At 38.0% G+C, this 16618-nt stretch overlaps 1 protein-coding gene across 10 annotated transcripts in view; it reads left to right on the top strand.

Moving 5' to 3' along the window:
• The window catches only part of DISP1 (dispatched RND transporter family member 1), a 148150-nt gene that overhangs the window by 119030 nt on the left and 12502 nt on the right, over positions 1-16618 (top strand). For all 10 annotated transcript variants that reach the window (XM_075595546.1, XM_075595542.1, XM_075595543.1 and 7 more), the window contains 5 exons: positions 4587-4616; positions 7133-7256; positions 9064-9191; positions 11368-11465; positions 14420-14517. In XM_075595546.1, coding sequence (XP_075451661.1) covers positions 4587-4616; positions 7133-7256; positions 9064-9191; positions 11368-11465; positions 14420-14517 — 478 coding nt within the window. The remainder of the gene's footprint in view (positions 1-4586; positions 4617-7132; positions 7257-9063; positions 9192-11367; positions 11466-14419; positions 14518-16618) is intronic.

Below are 16618 nucleotides of genomic sequence, written 5' to 3'. Positions count from 1 at the left end.
TATTTAATGATAGCAGGTGTGACCTTTAACCCTCCCTTAAGTGCTTGGGCTTGTTTTACTTACTAAAATGTACAGGTTGGGATAAAAATAAGAAAAGATAATTCAAAGTTGTAATTCGTTTTGGGTTTTCAGAAATGTTAGTTTTAGGAATTTCGCACTTGAAAATGTGCTCCGCTGTTATAACTTTCTGTGCCCAGATGATAGAAGTATGACACAGTGAGCATTGTTGCCATTTCATAATGTATTGTTTTAGTGAAAGCGTAGGACAGTGTAATTCTGTAGGACAAGAAATGGCTTGGCTCGGTGGTAAACTTTCTTCAACCGGGTATACCAAATTCAAATACCCATGTTTTCTCCTTGACCCTGGATCACACTACGCCCTTGTACCCCATGGATGGGATTGGGTCTGGAAAATTAAAGAGGTGTACCCAAAAGATCATGTCTGCAGCGCTGAACGGGAATCTATGTACATATATCTTTATTAGTATTCCGCCATTAAGGTACATAGTGCTTCACAGCAGTAATACTAGTCGCATAATATAACACATAATGGGGATAAGCAATACAGACAAAAGTAACATTAAGCAAAAGAGTCCCTGCCCTGAAGAGCTTACAATCTTAGTGGTAAGTAGGGCGAACTTAGTGACAGTAGAAGCGAGCGTGTTATGGTTATTATGTATGAGATGTATAGATACTATACTCAACTGTACTCAAATGCTTCTTTAAAGGGAGAAATGTTTTCAGGTAGATGATGTATGCAACAGTGCCAGTAAGTTACTAGGTGTGAAACCTAAACATGGAGGATTGATTGCTTATGAAGCCTTTTATCTACAGGCAAATGGTCTACACACTTTCTGTCCTTTGTTGCTCTTTTTTTGTTTTTTTTTTAAAGCAATTACTGTCGGAGATGATAGACTTCTTTTCCGCTAATGTTTTAATGGAGTGATAGAGGATTTCACTCAATTTTATTTCAATTAAAACGGTTAACTGGAAGGATAAAATGAATGAGTTAGAGAAACGCAAAGATTAGTGGGACACTTAAGAAATTCTATTCACTGAGACGTGTGTTGTGTGTGTGCGTGTGTGTGTGTGTGTGTGTGTGTGTGTGTGTGTGTGTGTGTGTGTGTGTGTGTGTGTGTGTGTGTGTGTGTGTGTGTGTGTGTGTGTGTGTGTGTGTGTGTGTGTACTTCATCAATAAATGGTTCCCACATATTGCCAAACAAACCAGGATGAATAACCATGAAAAAAAACTCTTTTATTTTTTTACCCATTGTTTTCTTTTATAGTCTCTGCAGGAATGACTGGGAATACAAGAGTAATCATTCCAGAAATTAGATCATTTGGATCTCTTCCAACCATTGGCTGTTTATGGTTCAAGCTTCCGTTCTCTACTGTAGCTATTAAATGAAGACCATTGTAGACTGAACATATGTATTATGCCTCACATCCATTTTTCTTTTCAGTCTCCTCTTGAAATTTTTTGAGGGCGGCCCATGTTGGTCTTTCTTCCAATGTGTGTTTAATAAAATATTTCATAAAGCAATAAACAGCAATTCATTTCTTTCAAATGAATGTATACAACACTTTGCTTTATTGTTGTATGCAAATAGCTTATCTTTTTATTAACATTGTTGATGCCACTTCGAGATCAACATGATGTGCCGTTTTGTGGATGCATTTGAGATGCCTGCTTTCCCCCACCCGGAATCACCACGTTTGTAAAATCCCAGGTGTGATTGCAGTTTGCCTACGTAAAAAAAAAAAAATTATTAATTATTTTTGTTGCAAAAACGCTTTAAAAAAAAAAAGCTTGTTTGCGTGAAATGTAAGGCATGTAAATAAAGTTGATTTTGAAGATTGTTTATTCCAGGCAAGTTGGCACATAGAACAAGCTGCATGCATAGATATCCTCCAACTATTTGTTTTCAATTGTTTATCCATTTCTTTATCAGTGTAACTGTACAGAAGTCCTGTACTTAAGATACTTTCATTAGTTTAAATGTTGATGTGCTTTGTCTGCCAATTTTTTTTCAGCAATAATAATTGACCACAGCTTTTTTGTTTGTTTTGCTGTAAATACGAAAACTGTGTAATCCTACTGCTATTTAAGTAGTAGCACGTTTTCATGTTTAGTACAGCAATCTGTGCTGCGCAGTATGTTTTAATTGTATTCATTTCTTTCATAATTTGAATTGCGGGATCTTTTTCCACTAAACTGAGTGACAACATTAGTGATCACTTATTTTATGGTCTTTGCCATTTGACAATGAGTAGGAACAAAAAATATGAAGGAGTGTTTAAGTATGAAGTTTATTCTTTGGCTCTAGTTTCTAAACGACGTTTTTTTTACCATAAGCTGTTGAACATCTGTTGTCACATTCCCTTACATCTTCAAAGGAATTTACAGTCTCTGCAGGAATAGTCTGTCATCGGTTATGTTTCTCATATGCGCTATCTAGTTTATTACCTGCGTTATTGGAAACAGGTACTCGTTTGTGGTTTAACATCTCGTGCCTAAACAGATTGTGTTTGTAACATGTGAGGACGATTTTTTTTTCTCTCTCGTTATCTCTTTCGAAATCCGTCAGTTTATGAAGTGTTGATAACTTATTTGATTTAAAACCCCCACCAGTCCAAGTACACAACCTTCAACAAAAAAAAAACCCTGAAAATTGTAATAAATTTATGAGCAACCTTGATATATATATATATATATATATATATATATATATATATATATATATATATATATATATATACGTGTATGTATATATATATATATATGTGTGTGTATATATATATATATATATATATATATATATATATATATATATATATATATATATATATATATATATATATATATATATAGCAGGTACACCAAGCTTGCAATGAACGTTATGGTTTTATTGCAGAGGATGTTTGATGGATACAGCTAATGTGGCCATAGTCCATGCAAGACAACAACAATGTGCCACTGACCTTCTCCCTCCTGAAATATGAGGTCGCTGTTGTGTCCGTGACACACCACTTGGTATTTGGAAGGCAAGTCCTGTGTTTCTGTTCCTAATGGCAGCTGTGGCTTTCATAGGGCCACAGTTTCCATCAGCCTTAAACTCAAGAAACACAAGCACACACAGTGTACAGAGCTTCCTAGACAGGCTTTAAAGGCCCCGTTTGTTCAGCAGCAAATTTTAAATAGTGGGGGATGGTGGGGAGTGTATGCCCAATGTTTATACCTCCCTGCTCACCAACCAGTGACAAAGCATAGGTGTAGCTTTAAGGAATCAAACGTTCCATGTTTATAAACAGACTTTACATATATTTTAACTATGTTTACCATTCTATAATTTAGCCGTTTATTTTGTTGCTGGGAGAAAAGCAGAAATTCTATGTCATTGTATGTATTCATCGTGTTAATACTTATGCTTTGGGTAGGGATATGAAGGTGTCGCATGTTTATCTGTAATATATAACTTTGTTATAGTAGTTGGTATTGGTCCCAGGAAGAGTAACAAACATTGTAGGCAGTGATACCGATTTTAAGGGATCCAACTATCCATCACACGACTGGCATGTTGGTCCATTAAAAGATGTCACAGCCCCCTTGTATAACCTACGATGTATTTTTCCTTTTTGGTTACCCTGTTAAACGGCTAAAACAATGCGTGTATCTGCTCGGCTATCTGAGGCTATTGTCTTTCAATAAAAACAAATTGAAACAAACAACAAAAAAAGATGTCACGGCCTACAAAGTATCTTGCATGACCTACTAATAATTATGAAATGCTGAAGTGGTCACAGATTCCTGATGTTGGTAGAACTTGTGATTTAATCTTCAAGTCAGTTAAAGTAAAAACCCAGTTGGCTTTAACCCATTGCATTCCATTTGACGTAGCTATTAAATCATAATTTACTGGGTCTCCTTCACTCCATGATGATGTAGCTACGTCATATTCGATTTGCTTGTTTGACTGGGGAAGACCGTGATCTGACCGAGGACAACGCCCTCCTCTTCCGTCATCGGCGTGCAACGCATTCACGTAATCGTGAAGTGCCGGATGGGTTGTGGCCGCTGCCTCTCCGGTATTCAAAGCATTATGAGTGGATCAGAGAGCAGATAGGATGATGAAACAAGCCTATAGTGCAGGGGAGAAGATGCCTGAGAGATGCTTTGATTGCTTCAAAAATTAAATTCATAGTTTGCTTCTATAGCATCATCCATGCAGCAGCTTTTAATAAATTGTGTGTAATAACCATGCTTCGTTTTGGACGTTCTGACCACTTAAAGCAGTGTGCATCTTTTCTCTGTTACGTTATGAGAACTGCCACACAACTGCCGATGAAGAATCCATGTTGGTAATTAGAATGATCAAAACCAAAATGAATGTTTAAAGGGCTGCAAAATGTTATGCTACGAAGTTAAACACACATGTAATGTCAAGAATGGCAATATGCAAATAGCCTAACTTAGTGTATTATTAGAATGCGTTTTTGCTTCTTTCGTTGTCGAGCTATACGAGAGGAAATGCTTGGTTATTTATACATGCCTTTCTGATTTTTATTTTTTATTTTATTTTTTTTAGAACTGCAAAACCATTCCAGTTACCCAAAAGGTAAGTCTGCAATAGATGAATTGCTCCGACTTTCTCTATCATTCGTTTGCCAATCAAATAAATGTTTCTCAAAGATACAAATGTATAGTTTTGACTTTTACTATTGTTAACTGGTTTAAAAAAACGAGAGAACAGAAATTCCAGTGGACATGTAGAAGACTTAATGCTATATATTCGGTCATTAAAGAAATGCGAAATCAATATTTCCGTGGCTGGAGAGGGACTAGTGTCCTGCTTTCTGGCAGCTGGGAGACAAAATGGTTACAATGGCTGCATAGTATGTAAATATGGTGACGGGGTTATTTATTTATGACTGATCACATGGTCACTGGAGCACTCAATGTACTACTGTCATCAATATCCACACAAAAAAATAAGATAAAAAGAGCCAAAAACCAGAGAAACATTTATACTGCAGTAGATAAAGGTAAAAATAGTGCAAACTCACAACAACGTGGTCCACTATTGCTATCCATACACGTCAAAAAGGAATAAAGCAAGCTACCATGCATTTTAAAGAAGGAAACGCTTCAGAAGTTGCTGGATACAGCAAAAATGTTTGCAGTAATTCTTCTGCTTAATAGAAATCGCAAAAACTCTTCCAGTATGTAAACTAAGGTGCTCCTGCTTTTGAGGTGTTGCAGTTTGCTTTGTATATTTTGATTTGTGTATTGCGGTCAGCGCCTTCATGACATATCAGAATTGACTTCTTCCTACCCATTTTTGGGGGGGGGGAAGTGTGTTCCTGCTTCACCAGGGACTCCTTGCTAGCTTTAGCTCTCTGGAATGTCAGACACCCACAGCAATGCCTACAAACAAATGTCTGAGCTTTGGCCACTCTTCAGAGATTTAAGATAACTCCTTTTTGTTTTGGTTTGTTTTATTATTTTCCCAGAGGCCTTCATTTTTGATGGCAGTAGCGGTAAAACCTCAAGTTCTTTAAGCAGCCAAATATAGCTGAATTCTAAGTGACTTCACTTGGATCTTTGTCGTTCCTTTACTGCCTTGTCATCTTAAAAAATTGAGCATCTGTATTTGCTGGTGATAAGTGACTTAAAGGAGTACTTTACATGCCTAACTCTGGCTCTCTATACCTTAACCAGTGCCTTAAATATCAGTGATACAGGGGTGAACATTTGAAAAACGTAGGCACTCGGTGGAATGTTTAGGAGTCACTATTTCGGTGAGCAATGGGGGTGAGGGGGGGGGGGTTGTGAAGATTCGTGGTGAGCGGTTCTTCATTCTCTACCCCAAGGGTGTGCCAACCTTTTAGTTTGACCCCCTGCTCGCGCTTCTCCTCCTCCTCTCACCCTCCCCCCCATTCCTCCGGCATCGGCAGCATCATGTGACGTCGCGTTGCCATTTGACTCTGCGTTGTCATGGCGACGCGTTGCCAGAATTAGCCGGAGAGAAGTTAAGAAACGTACAGAGGCCACGCACGCTCCCCCGGCATTTTATATAAATGTTGTGGGGAAGCGTGCAGGGCCTCTGTAAGCGCTGTGAAAAATCTGTAGGCCTTTTTTTTTTAAATCTTTTAAATAAATATTTCAACTTAATAGGTATCCAAAAAATCAGGAGTCCAAAGTGCAACGAGGCATCCAATAAGCAGGAAATATCAGACAATTACTCTGATCAATAAGTGTTTGTGTGTGTGTGTGTGTGTGTGTGTGTGTGTGTGTGTGTGTGTGTGTGTGTAACGCAGTACATTTAACCAAAGAGCGATAACCGTTTCTCAAAGCTGCCTTGAAATTTCATCACCATTTTCTTGAAAGAAAAAGTAGTAATTACCACCGTGCTGCTGCCGCTGCTTCAGTTTGACACTGCGCTTTTGGCCTGTACATATTTTCTGTGCATCTTGATGTGTTTAATTTACGAGCAGTTGGCATCTAAGTATCTTGTGAGATACCCAAAAGTAGACCTAGTGACCGAATGGGCATTGGGTAGGAAGCCAAAGTAATTTCCACATTCAACATTCGCCATAATAAGCACAGTTGCGAATTAGATCAGAAAAGACGGTTTCCATATATTCAATTCATTTCAACACTATTCATAATAAGCACAGTTGTGGAGTACAGTTTCTGATAAGTAGAGCATTGTAAATAAAGTCTGCTTTTTTGTTAGTAAAGGTCCAACACAAGCACATATTTTTGGTCATATACAGATGTGGCAGATGTTATTGCACCACTTAATGCCACACTTTAACACTGGCGTGTTTTTTAACATGAGTGCTATTGAAAAGTACAGTTAAGAAGATAACGTGCTATTTAATGCATAATTTTGTACTTAACTCACATTTAAGGTGGGGTACCAACATTGGCTTCATCTGTAGTCTTACCTTGTATTCTTTGGTCTGCGGTAGATGCCTCTAACAACGAAAGAGTTCAAATACTTTTGTCTGACCCCATCAGCAGCTAAAGCATGAAACAGAAATGACATTTTGGGCTGATATTATAAACCCAATGTAACTTGTACAGCACTCCTTTTCTGATGAGTTTTCTCGCTGACCTTTCTTTTAGCTACTCTGCTTTAATAGCGGACTGGCCGGTGGTGGTCCTGGGCATGTGCACAGTGCTGATCGTGGTTTGTGCCCTGGTTGGAATTTTAGTGCCCGATCTGCCAGACTTTTCTGATCCGCTTCTGGTAAGTTGTTACGGGTCAATTTTTGTTTTCTGTGTCACATTTAGTTGTCTTAATGAGCACACAGTGGGAGTATGAGCAGGTGTTACAAGATCAGATACTTTCCTACTGCCTGTGCACCTTATTTGATCTTTTCTTCTCTAAATCCTTTTTATTTCAGCGACAAAAAATATACACGTGCTAGTTTTGTTACCAAGTCAGATTTTATTTTTGAGGCATATTACGTTGAAATGTTATAGAAAGTTACACTTCCCGTCCACTTACACAAGCAAAAAATTATTCCCTAATGATTTTATTTTAAAGTGTTAATGGGGGATTGTTTTAAATTTCAAATACTATAAGAATATGGAACTTTATTTATGAACACTGCTGATCTGATGACACAATCATTATAATTGGAAGTAGGCCTATTTCAATTTCTAAGCCATTTTTATGAAGTTTATAAGTGGATCGGGCTATCAGTAATACGATTTTAGAATAAATGTTCTTGTGGGAAAAACTGTTAAAGAAAACTATTGTGTAGTGCATAGAGCTACATTTGTGGATGAGCGGTAAATGCCGAATGAAATGCTTTATTACAAACTACGAGGGTTGCAAAAAAAACACACTTCTACATAGCTTTTTTTTATTATTATTCTTTATTTAAACTGATGACCATTAGAGATGAACAAGTTTGTCCCAGTTCATTTTGCGTTTTATATTGGGAAATGAATTTGGCAACAGAGTGGTCTTATTTTAACATTTGCACAGGCAATGAAGCCAATTTGGTATTTTTCTGTTTCGCAATTTAGACGTATATTCACAACATTATCACATTTTGCCAATAGACTGACAAAAATCTCAAACTCTGGTAACACTCGGGGGGATGTCTCAAATATTTTAAGTATACCGGGGTAAATTGTGATTGTGCCATTTTTGCTACTTTATTAACACCTGTGTACAAGTGCTTTGCACATATCGAATAACCAATGTCACGTGCACTTGTGTGTCAATAAACCCTAGACTATTGAGGCAAAGTTTTGGAAAGAATTGCTGCTTTAAAGATTAACTTGGTTAGTTCTATAGAGGAATTGGCTTATAAGTATCAATACTGAAGCAGTTCCAATGTAAAATACACAATGTATTGCAATAGTTTGACTTTTACAAGAATTGTATTTTCTAAGCTATGCGAGTGTCTTTAATAAGCCCATTTTTTTTCTTTCATTTTTTTTAAATGACAAAAATGATGGACAATTTCTTAGACAAAGTGATTAGCATATTTTTGTAAATCAACAAAACTATTGCTCATTTAAAGTCTAGATAATTTCATGTTTTTATACTATGAGTAATACTTTGTTCAGAAAGCATTACTCAATCACAAAGCTATTGCAACACAATGTAGATGTCAATTATCCAGAGAGAAATTCAAAACCCATATCACTTATTTAATTAAAAGTAGATCTGTTTACAACTACATAACAAAAACATCTTTTGAAATGAGATTTGCTTGAGGCTTTATAACACACTTATCACCTTTTACAGGGAAGAAATAATAATATAGCCCCTCTAGCTATAAAGGAGTTAATAGCCGTATTAGATAAAATCACTGTAGGCATTTCTGACCCAAGGCATGTAATACACAGAGGAATCCATATCCAGCCTGGAGCCATCAATTGTCATCCACCTGTTAAGAAGCAGTCACCCTTGACCTGTATGATCTGACTTCTTTGTAATTAGGGACTGGGCATTAGCTTGTCATTTGCGGTTCTTTTGTTCGTGATGCATAACCAAAGCATTGGGATTGATTACATTCTCCAATTTTCTATTCAAGGGTTTTGAGCCTAGAGGAACAGCAATCGGCCAGAGATTGGTGACATGGAACAACATGGTGAAAAATACGGGATACAAAGCAACATTGGCCAACTATCCTTTCAAATATGCAGATGAACAAGCAAAAAAGTAATTATTATGTAGCTGAATTATTATGTAGCTAACTATTTATCCCTGATTAACTTAATGCATCAACCTACAGAAAGGTAATAGACTATAGTAGATAATGTGGCAAGACCCCTAGAATAACAAACAGTCTCAAATGTCCAAGAAAAATGTCAAACCAGATGAGTAAGCTGCCAGCTGCGAACTCCGACTGCAGGACGCAGAGGTTATCTCCCGGCTATTAGTACATGAGCTCTATGCTGGTTCACTCAGAGATTACTGTTTGTTCTAGGTATCGGTGCCTTACTGCAATTTTATGAGACAGTTTCAGGTTTTTTTTCGATTCTAGAGAGTTCACACTGCAATTGTCTGTTATAGTCTGTGCGCATATCAGTAGTGGTACATTCATATATTAGCATAATGACAATTCTGTTTGAGTGAACTTGATGTAGGGGCCATAGTATTTATACTGCATTTTGTTGGAGAGCCTGTTATGTCTTATAGACATTACCCTTTTGTTTTCATTGATGTTTTGTTCATGTTATTAGGGAACACCTGTTTGTGACAGGGGCAAGGGAAGTACCTAGATCGGATTGATCTAAGGGAACAGGCCAGAAGAAGGGGCTAGGTGCCCCAAAACGTTGCCCCCTTATTCCACTGTTATTCCCCTCCCCTTTTCTTTCTCCCTGTCTACCCTACTGTGTTTCCCTTCCTCCACTTAGGATTTTTGTTTTGTGTATTATGTAACACAGGAGTATCTGATTTTGATCTGCCATTTAGTCCATAGCAGTCATTTGCGTATCATGGATATGTTGTTGTTGTTTACCTTGTATAATCTTTATAGATCAGTAAAAATTCTTATTCTGACAATCTATTTCTATCATTTTTTCGTTGAGTGCTGGGAACAAATTGTTTGTTCTACATTTAACCAGGGCAGTCACATCTTCATGGGCATCAAGTTTTTTTTAAGACTTTAAAAGGTGAATGTTGATCTTTCCGCAGCAGCATCTTTCAGTAGGCATATGTGTTGCAGATGGTAGTAACACATAATATTTGAACATTGCTTATCCCATAGTGTGCTGCCATTGGAAGATGCTCAGGAAACTAATATTTTCCTTACCATTATTTTCATTTATTTTTTCAGTATTATATTTTCTGTAAGGTTGTTGCCCATGTGTTTATTTATTTTTTAATGTTTACGTATGATTGCCCAGCGTTGCAATATATCATGAGTTCTGGGGGAGGGAAGAGGGGACTTTGATGGACTGATATCCTCCCTACCATGAACGTTGACATTGGTCAGCACTGGAGGAGGTCTTCCCCATAGTGTGTGCTGCCAAGAAAAACTAAAGGAAAAGAAAATGACCATAAATACATTTTCCATTTTTGTGTTTAGGTATTTGATTTTAAAGTAGCTGTCCCCCCTCTGTCGTCTTCCTTTTTAATGGGCGAATACCCGGGGTCCCTGAGCAGAACTGTTTAATTTCTGCTCCAAGATCCCCGTTGGGTACCACGATACTTACCGGGAACTATGCCTCCAGTACTTTCTGGTTATTTATCCTTTTTATTGTATTATTGAATTAAAAACATCTAACGAAGTAACAAATTACAATCTGTTAATCTTAAAAGTACTTAAACGCATATGCCTGATAACTGCTGGCAGAAATCGCAGAAGTCCCAGGTCAAGAAATATGGACACCGTTCTGAATTTTTTCAGTGCTGAAATATTGAAAAGCCTCACCATATTTCTCCCTTTAACGCCTTGAACAAAGGTGCTGATCAGAAGATGGCTTTCGGGCACATATTTTAAAAAAAAAATTGTAACGTCCTAAACTACACATCTTTGCATAAAAGATGAGCAAGGATACTTATTATTGACTGGTACATGATAATTTGGAACTATTGCATCCAAGATATGAGTATGAGCCAAGAACCTCTTGTTCTTGCCGTGTAAAAAGCCCAGAGCCTAAATTTGTTTACTGGATGACTAACTTGTGAACATGTCTGTCCTGTATTGGGCCCAAGATGTTTCCGACGAGCTCCTAAGACCTTAAATATTTTCTTGCATGGCTGTAATAGGAACCTATAGTGCATGAATAGAAAGAGCTGGTTTTCATCTTGTAGGAGACCTAGATTATCCTGGGGTTTTTTTATTAAAAAAAGTTCTCTTGCCTCATTTTATTTGTATTTAATTTTTTAGTCATCAAGATGACAAGTGGTCAGAAGACCATTATGAACGGGAGAAGAGACACGCAGACTGGAACTTTCATAAGGACAGCTTCTTCTGTGATGTTCCAAGTGAGTTGCGTAGTGTCAATGTATTGTTTACTCGGTTATGTTATGTATTCTATATAATAGTATAGACTTCTTTTTATATATATATATGTATAAGTGAACGTTTCCGTTTCGGTCAGCGTTGTGTGGTCTCACAATTGCGACACAGTAGTGAAACTCACTGTTTCTCTTTAAATGTCTATTTTTAGGGACACCATTTTTTATCATTGAATGTCTGATTTTAAAAATGTTTGATATGACGTTAAAGAGAATGCACCTATCTATAATTCTGAAGTGATCCAGTAATAAGTATTTCAACTAACTGTTCTAGTTTCATAAATGTTGGTCTCCAAATTCGCTCAATTGCAATAGATGTGACTTTTTTTTTTTCTTGCTCATAGCCTTAGTGCAGGAGTGGCCTACTCCAGTCCTCAAGGGCCACCAAAAGCTCACGTTTTAAGGATATCCCTGCTTAAGTGCAGGTTTGTCATTCAATGACTGAGTGACCTGTGCCGAAGCAGGGATATCCTTAAAACCTGACCTGTTGGTGGCCATTGAGGACTGGAGTTGTCCACCCCTACCTTAGTGGCTCTAGTGAATATGTACTGCTCTTGCCCTACAACCTAAATATTAAACCTGGGTTACAAGGTCATGACCATGGGAAAAGGTTGCTGTTGAATGGATTAAAATGCTCTGCACCCCAATAAAACACCTCAATCTTGTTTCACTGGTCCCTGCTTAGAAGGCATTTCAGACATCCATTCTGGTCTGGTTTTTAAAATTTGTCTTGATTAACATATAGTGGCCGCAATAAAAAGTAATTGTTTTCTTTAAACCAGATGGGGCTGTTACAAAACCATTAAATATTATATAGTAACATTAATTATTATACCCATTCCTGATGCAGTATGCAAAAAATGGGTACATCAAATTATCACATTTCAGTATATTCCATCAATTTCATCTATTTGCTGTACCTCATTTTCACATCAATTAATAATTTTGTGCATTGTAAGTTTTTTTTGTTTTGTATGTATGCCTTTATTTATATAGCGCCATCAATGTACATAGCGCTTCTCAGCAGTAATACATGTGACAATCATATAAATAACAAATACAAATAACAGAAACGGGTGCTTTAGACATAAAAGTAACATTTAGGAAAGGGAGTCCCTGCTCCGAAGAGCTTACAATCTAATTGGTTGGTAGGAAGATCGTACAGAGATAGTAAGAGCGTGTTCTGGTAAGTGCGTCAGCAAAAGGCCAAGGTTTATGTACGAGGTGTTAATTATCAGCCATTGAGCTACTCATATGCTTCTTTAAGCAGGTTTATTTTGAGGTGTGTTTTAAACGTGGATAGAGTGTGCACTAGTTGGATACTGTGGGGAAGGGCATTCCAGAAGTGTGGGGCAGTCTGTGAAGTTTAAGGCGGGAGAGGGCTCTAGATACAAAAGGGATAGAGGGAAGACATCCTTGAGCAGAACGCAAGAGTTGGGATGGTGTATAGCAAGAAATTAGGGCTGAGATGTAAGGAGGAGCAGAAGAGTGTAAAGCTTTAAAAGTGGAGAGGAGAATTGTGTGTGTGATACGGGATTTGGTAGGAAGCCAAGAGAGGGATTTCAGCAGGGGAGACGCTGAGACAGATTTCGGAAATAGTAGAGTGATTCTGGCAGCAGCATTTAGGTTAGATTGTAGGGGAGACAGGTGAGAATCAGGAAGGCCAGACAGCAGGAGGTTACAGTAGTCGAGACAGGAGAGAATGAGGGTCTGTGTCAGAGTTTTAGCAGTCGAGCAAGAGAGGAATGGGCGTATCTTAGTAATATTGCGGAGGAAAAAAAGACAGGTTTTAGCTACTGTACCTTTTGAATGTGAGAGAGGAGTCGAGTGTGACACTTAGGCAGAATGCTTGGGCTACTTGGTGAAATGATGGTACTTCCAACAGTAATGTGGAAGGAGGCAGTAGGGCCAGGTTTGGGAGGAAGTATGAGGGGCCTGATTTTGCCATGTTAAGTTTGTCAGCGGAGGGCCATCCAGGATGATATAGCAGAGAGACATTCAGAAACTTTAATCTGTACAGCAGGTGTAAGGCTTTGGGGTAGAAAAGTGCATTGTGTGTCAGCATAGAGGTGATATTTGAGCCCAAGAGGTGTAATAAGGTCACCTAGAGAGAGTGGGTAAAGAAAAGAGGTTCCAGGACAGCCTTGGGGTACCCCCACAGAGAGATCGATTGGAGGATGTGTTAGCAGAAGAGACACTGAAAGTACGATAGGAGAGGTAAGAGGAGATAAAGGATAGAGCTTTGTTATGAATGCCAAGAGTATGGAGGATGTGAAGGAGAAAAGGTTGGTCCACCGTATTAAATGCGGGAGAGAGGTTGTGTAATATGAGCAGTGTTATGACCTCTTTCTTTGGCAGCATGGAGGTCATTAGTTATTTTAGTGAGGGCTGTTTCAGTGGAGTGAGCAGTGCTTTTGATGACTCAAAAGCAACAAGAAGTGTTCAAAACTGTTTTGTAACTTTCTACATCCTGAAGCAGTCTTTTCAGCCAAATACTAATAGAAGTGTAACCTATCTCAGGGGTGTGTAATCCTTTCCCCGTGCGCACCCCTACCTTGTGCGGTCCCCTGGCATTTTATTTAAATGCCTGGGTGGAGAGCGCGGGACCTCTAAAACTGCCACACACCCCCCTGAAAATCTAGCACCTCCCAGTTTGCGCACCCCTGACCTATGACTACTGCACAGCTGAGTGTCGTGTTACATTATGCAGCAATATGTTACTGGCCCTCCCACTCATTTAGTATTGGAATATTTTCTCATTTTACTTTCATAGCCCAATTTTCTTTCAATGTGTTGCAATGATAATGGGAATAATTGATGTAGTTACAGGCTATTAATATTCCTATGGTTAAAATGCTTGCTACAATTGTATTACTACATATGCCCCTTATATACATTTCCTTTTTTTGTTTCATTCTCAGGTGACCAATATTCTCGAGTAGTATTTACCTCGGTGGACGAGAAAAATCTGTGGAATTTACAATCAATCAAGTCTATGTGTAATATAGATAATGCAAGGGTAAGTTCAAGAAGCAGTGCTGAAATACTTGTTGCATTCATAACATTTCTTCAGTGAAGTCTGATCCTATTGTAAATCAATGCAATGATGCTTTATCCTTGGCGGACAGCTTCCTGCTTGTAAGAGACGACCTCAGCCCCAGGTTCTATCAGACTCTTCTGCAGCACACCCGCTAGGAGAAAACAATATGATCACTCAAAAGTAATAAGAAGTGTACAAAACTGTGTTTTTTTTATTATATATATATTTATATATAGGTAACAGAGTTCCTTGCCAGGCAGACCAGGAGATCCAGCACCACGCAGCAAGAAAAGAGACAGCACTCGTGGTAAAGTCCAAAACGATGTATTTAAAAGGCACAATCAACCATTGGTTGTGCCTTTTAAATACATTATTTTGGACTTTACCACGAGTGCTGTCTCTTTTCTTGCTGTGTGGTCCTGGATCTCCTGGTCTGCCTGGTAAGGAACTCTGTTACCTATTCAATACCTATGGGATAAGCACCTATCTTTTATCTTTTTGTGAGTGCCATCTGTTCTTGTTTACTATATATTTATATTTTTTATATCTATCTATATTTATACTGAGTTAAGTTATGGTGAGTAAAAAATGTGACAAAAACCCTCCACAGGAAAGCAAATATGCAAATATAGCTGTATGCTCATCTGCATGTCTTAGGCAGGTCTGCAACCCCGCCTTTCCCCATTATCACCCAGCATACAGCACTTCCACTGCAGCAAGGGATTCTGGGAAATGACATGCAAATGAGCACACAGTGTCAAAAAGTGACACTGTGTGCTCATTTGCATGTCATTTCCCAGAATCCCTTGCTGCAGTGGAAGTGCTGTATGCTGGGTGATAATGGGGAAAGGCGGGGTTGCAGACCTGCCTAAGACATGCAGATGAGCATACAGCTATATTTGCATATATATGTATATATATAGATATATATATATATATTTATCTATATATCTATATATTTATATATTTATTTACAGTGTTCGACAAACCTTTTCATTTGCTCGCCCCGGGCGAGTGGATTTAACCCCCGAGCGAGTAAATATTGGCCCAAGCAGCACACGTGTGGTACTAGGTGGCGAGTAGAATTTTTTGTGTGGCGAGTAGATTTTTTGGTGATTTGTCAACCACTGTATATTTATATATATATCTATTTATATATATCTATTTATATATATATTTATATATTTATATCTATTTATCTATATCTATTTATCTATATATTTATATATATCTATATATTTATATATATCTATTTATATATATATATATATCTATTTATATATCTATATATATATAGCAACTGTAAATATTACTGTATATTCATTTGATGTCTTAGACAGGTCTGCAACCCTGTCTTTCACCATTATCTCCCAGCACACAGCACTTCCACTGCAACAAGGAATTCTGGGAAATGACATGCAAATGAGCACACAGTGTCACCTTTTGTCTCAAGCTCATATTACATATTACACGAGCAAACCTTAAGCCAATGCATGCTGCTTTAAACACAGCTTTTAAGCATAGGCTGGGGTGAGATGCAAAGCCAGTAAACCCACTCACAGACATGTTTCAACCGTGATGGGTATCATCAGTGTGAGGTTGGTTGCTGGCTATGCTTTATATATAGATATATATGGATATGTATATATATAGAGCGAGGGGGAGTCCACTTCAGCAGGAGCAGACAAGACAGCACTCAAAGGTAAGTAAGAAAACTTGTATTCAAAATTAAACATAGCACAAACATGGCCCTGGTCATATATATACATATACACAAAACAAACAGAAGTGCAAGCTCCATAGCATGTAACTGTTTAAACAAAAGTGTACATTTATTAAAAAAACTGCAGCCCAAAGGAAATGCACTTACAGGATTAAAAAAAGCAATCGCACGTGGGAGAGAAATCAGTGTGTAGTCATCTGCGGTAGTGAGAGGGTCCCAGGTAGGCATGGTATATCTGCCCAGCTTGTAGCCACCACCAACTCCTGTCACAAGTTGGCGCCAGGAGACTGAGTCAATCAGTGCCTCCACGTACTCTGCTCCTGCATAGGATAGTTGCCAGCGCTTGAAAATGCAGCT

The sequence above is a fragment of the Ascaphus truei genome, chromosome 4, assembly GCF_040206685.1.
Source record: "Ascaphus truei isolate aAscTru1 chromosome 4, aAscTru1.hap1, whole genome shotgun sequence".
NCBI classification, from domain to species: Eukaryota; Metazoa; Chordata; class Amphibia; order Anura; family Ascaphidae; genus Ascaphus; species Ascaphus truei.
This window is presented reverse-complemented; position numbering and strand designations above follow the sequence as displayed.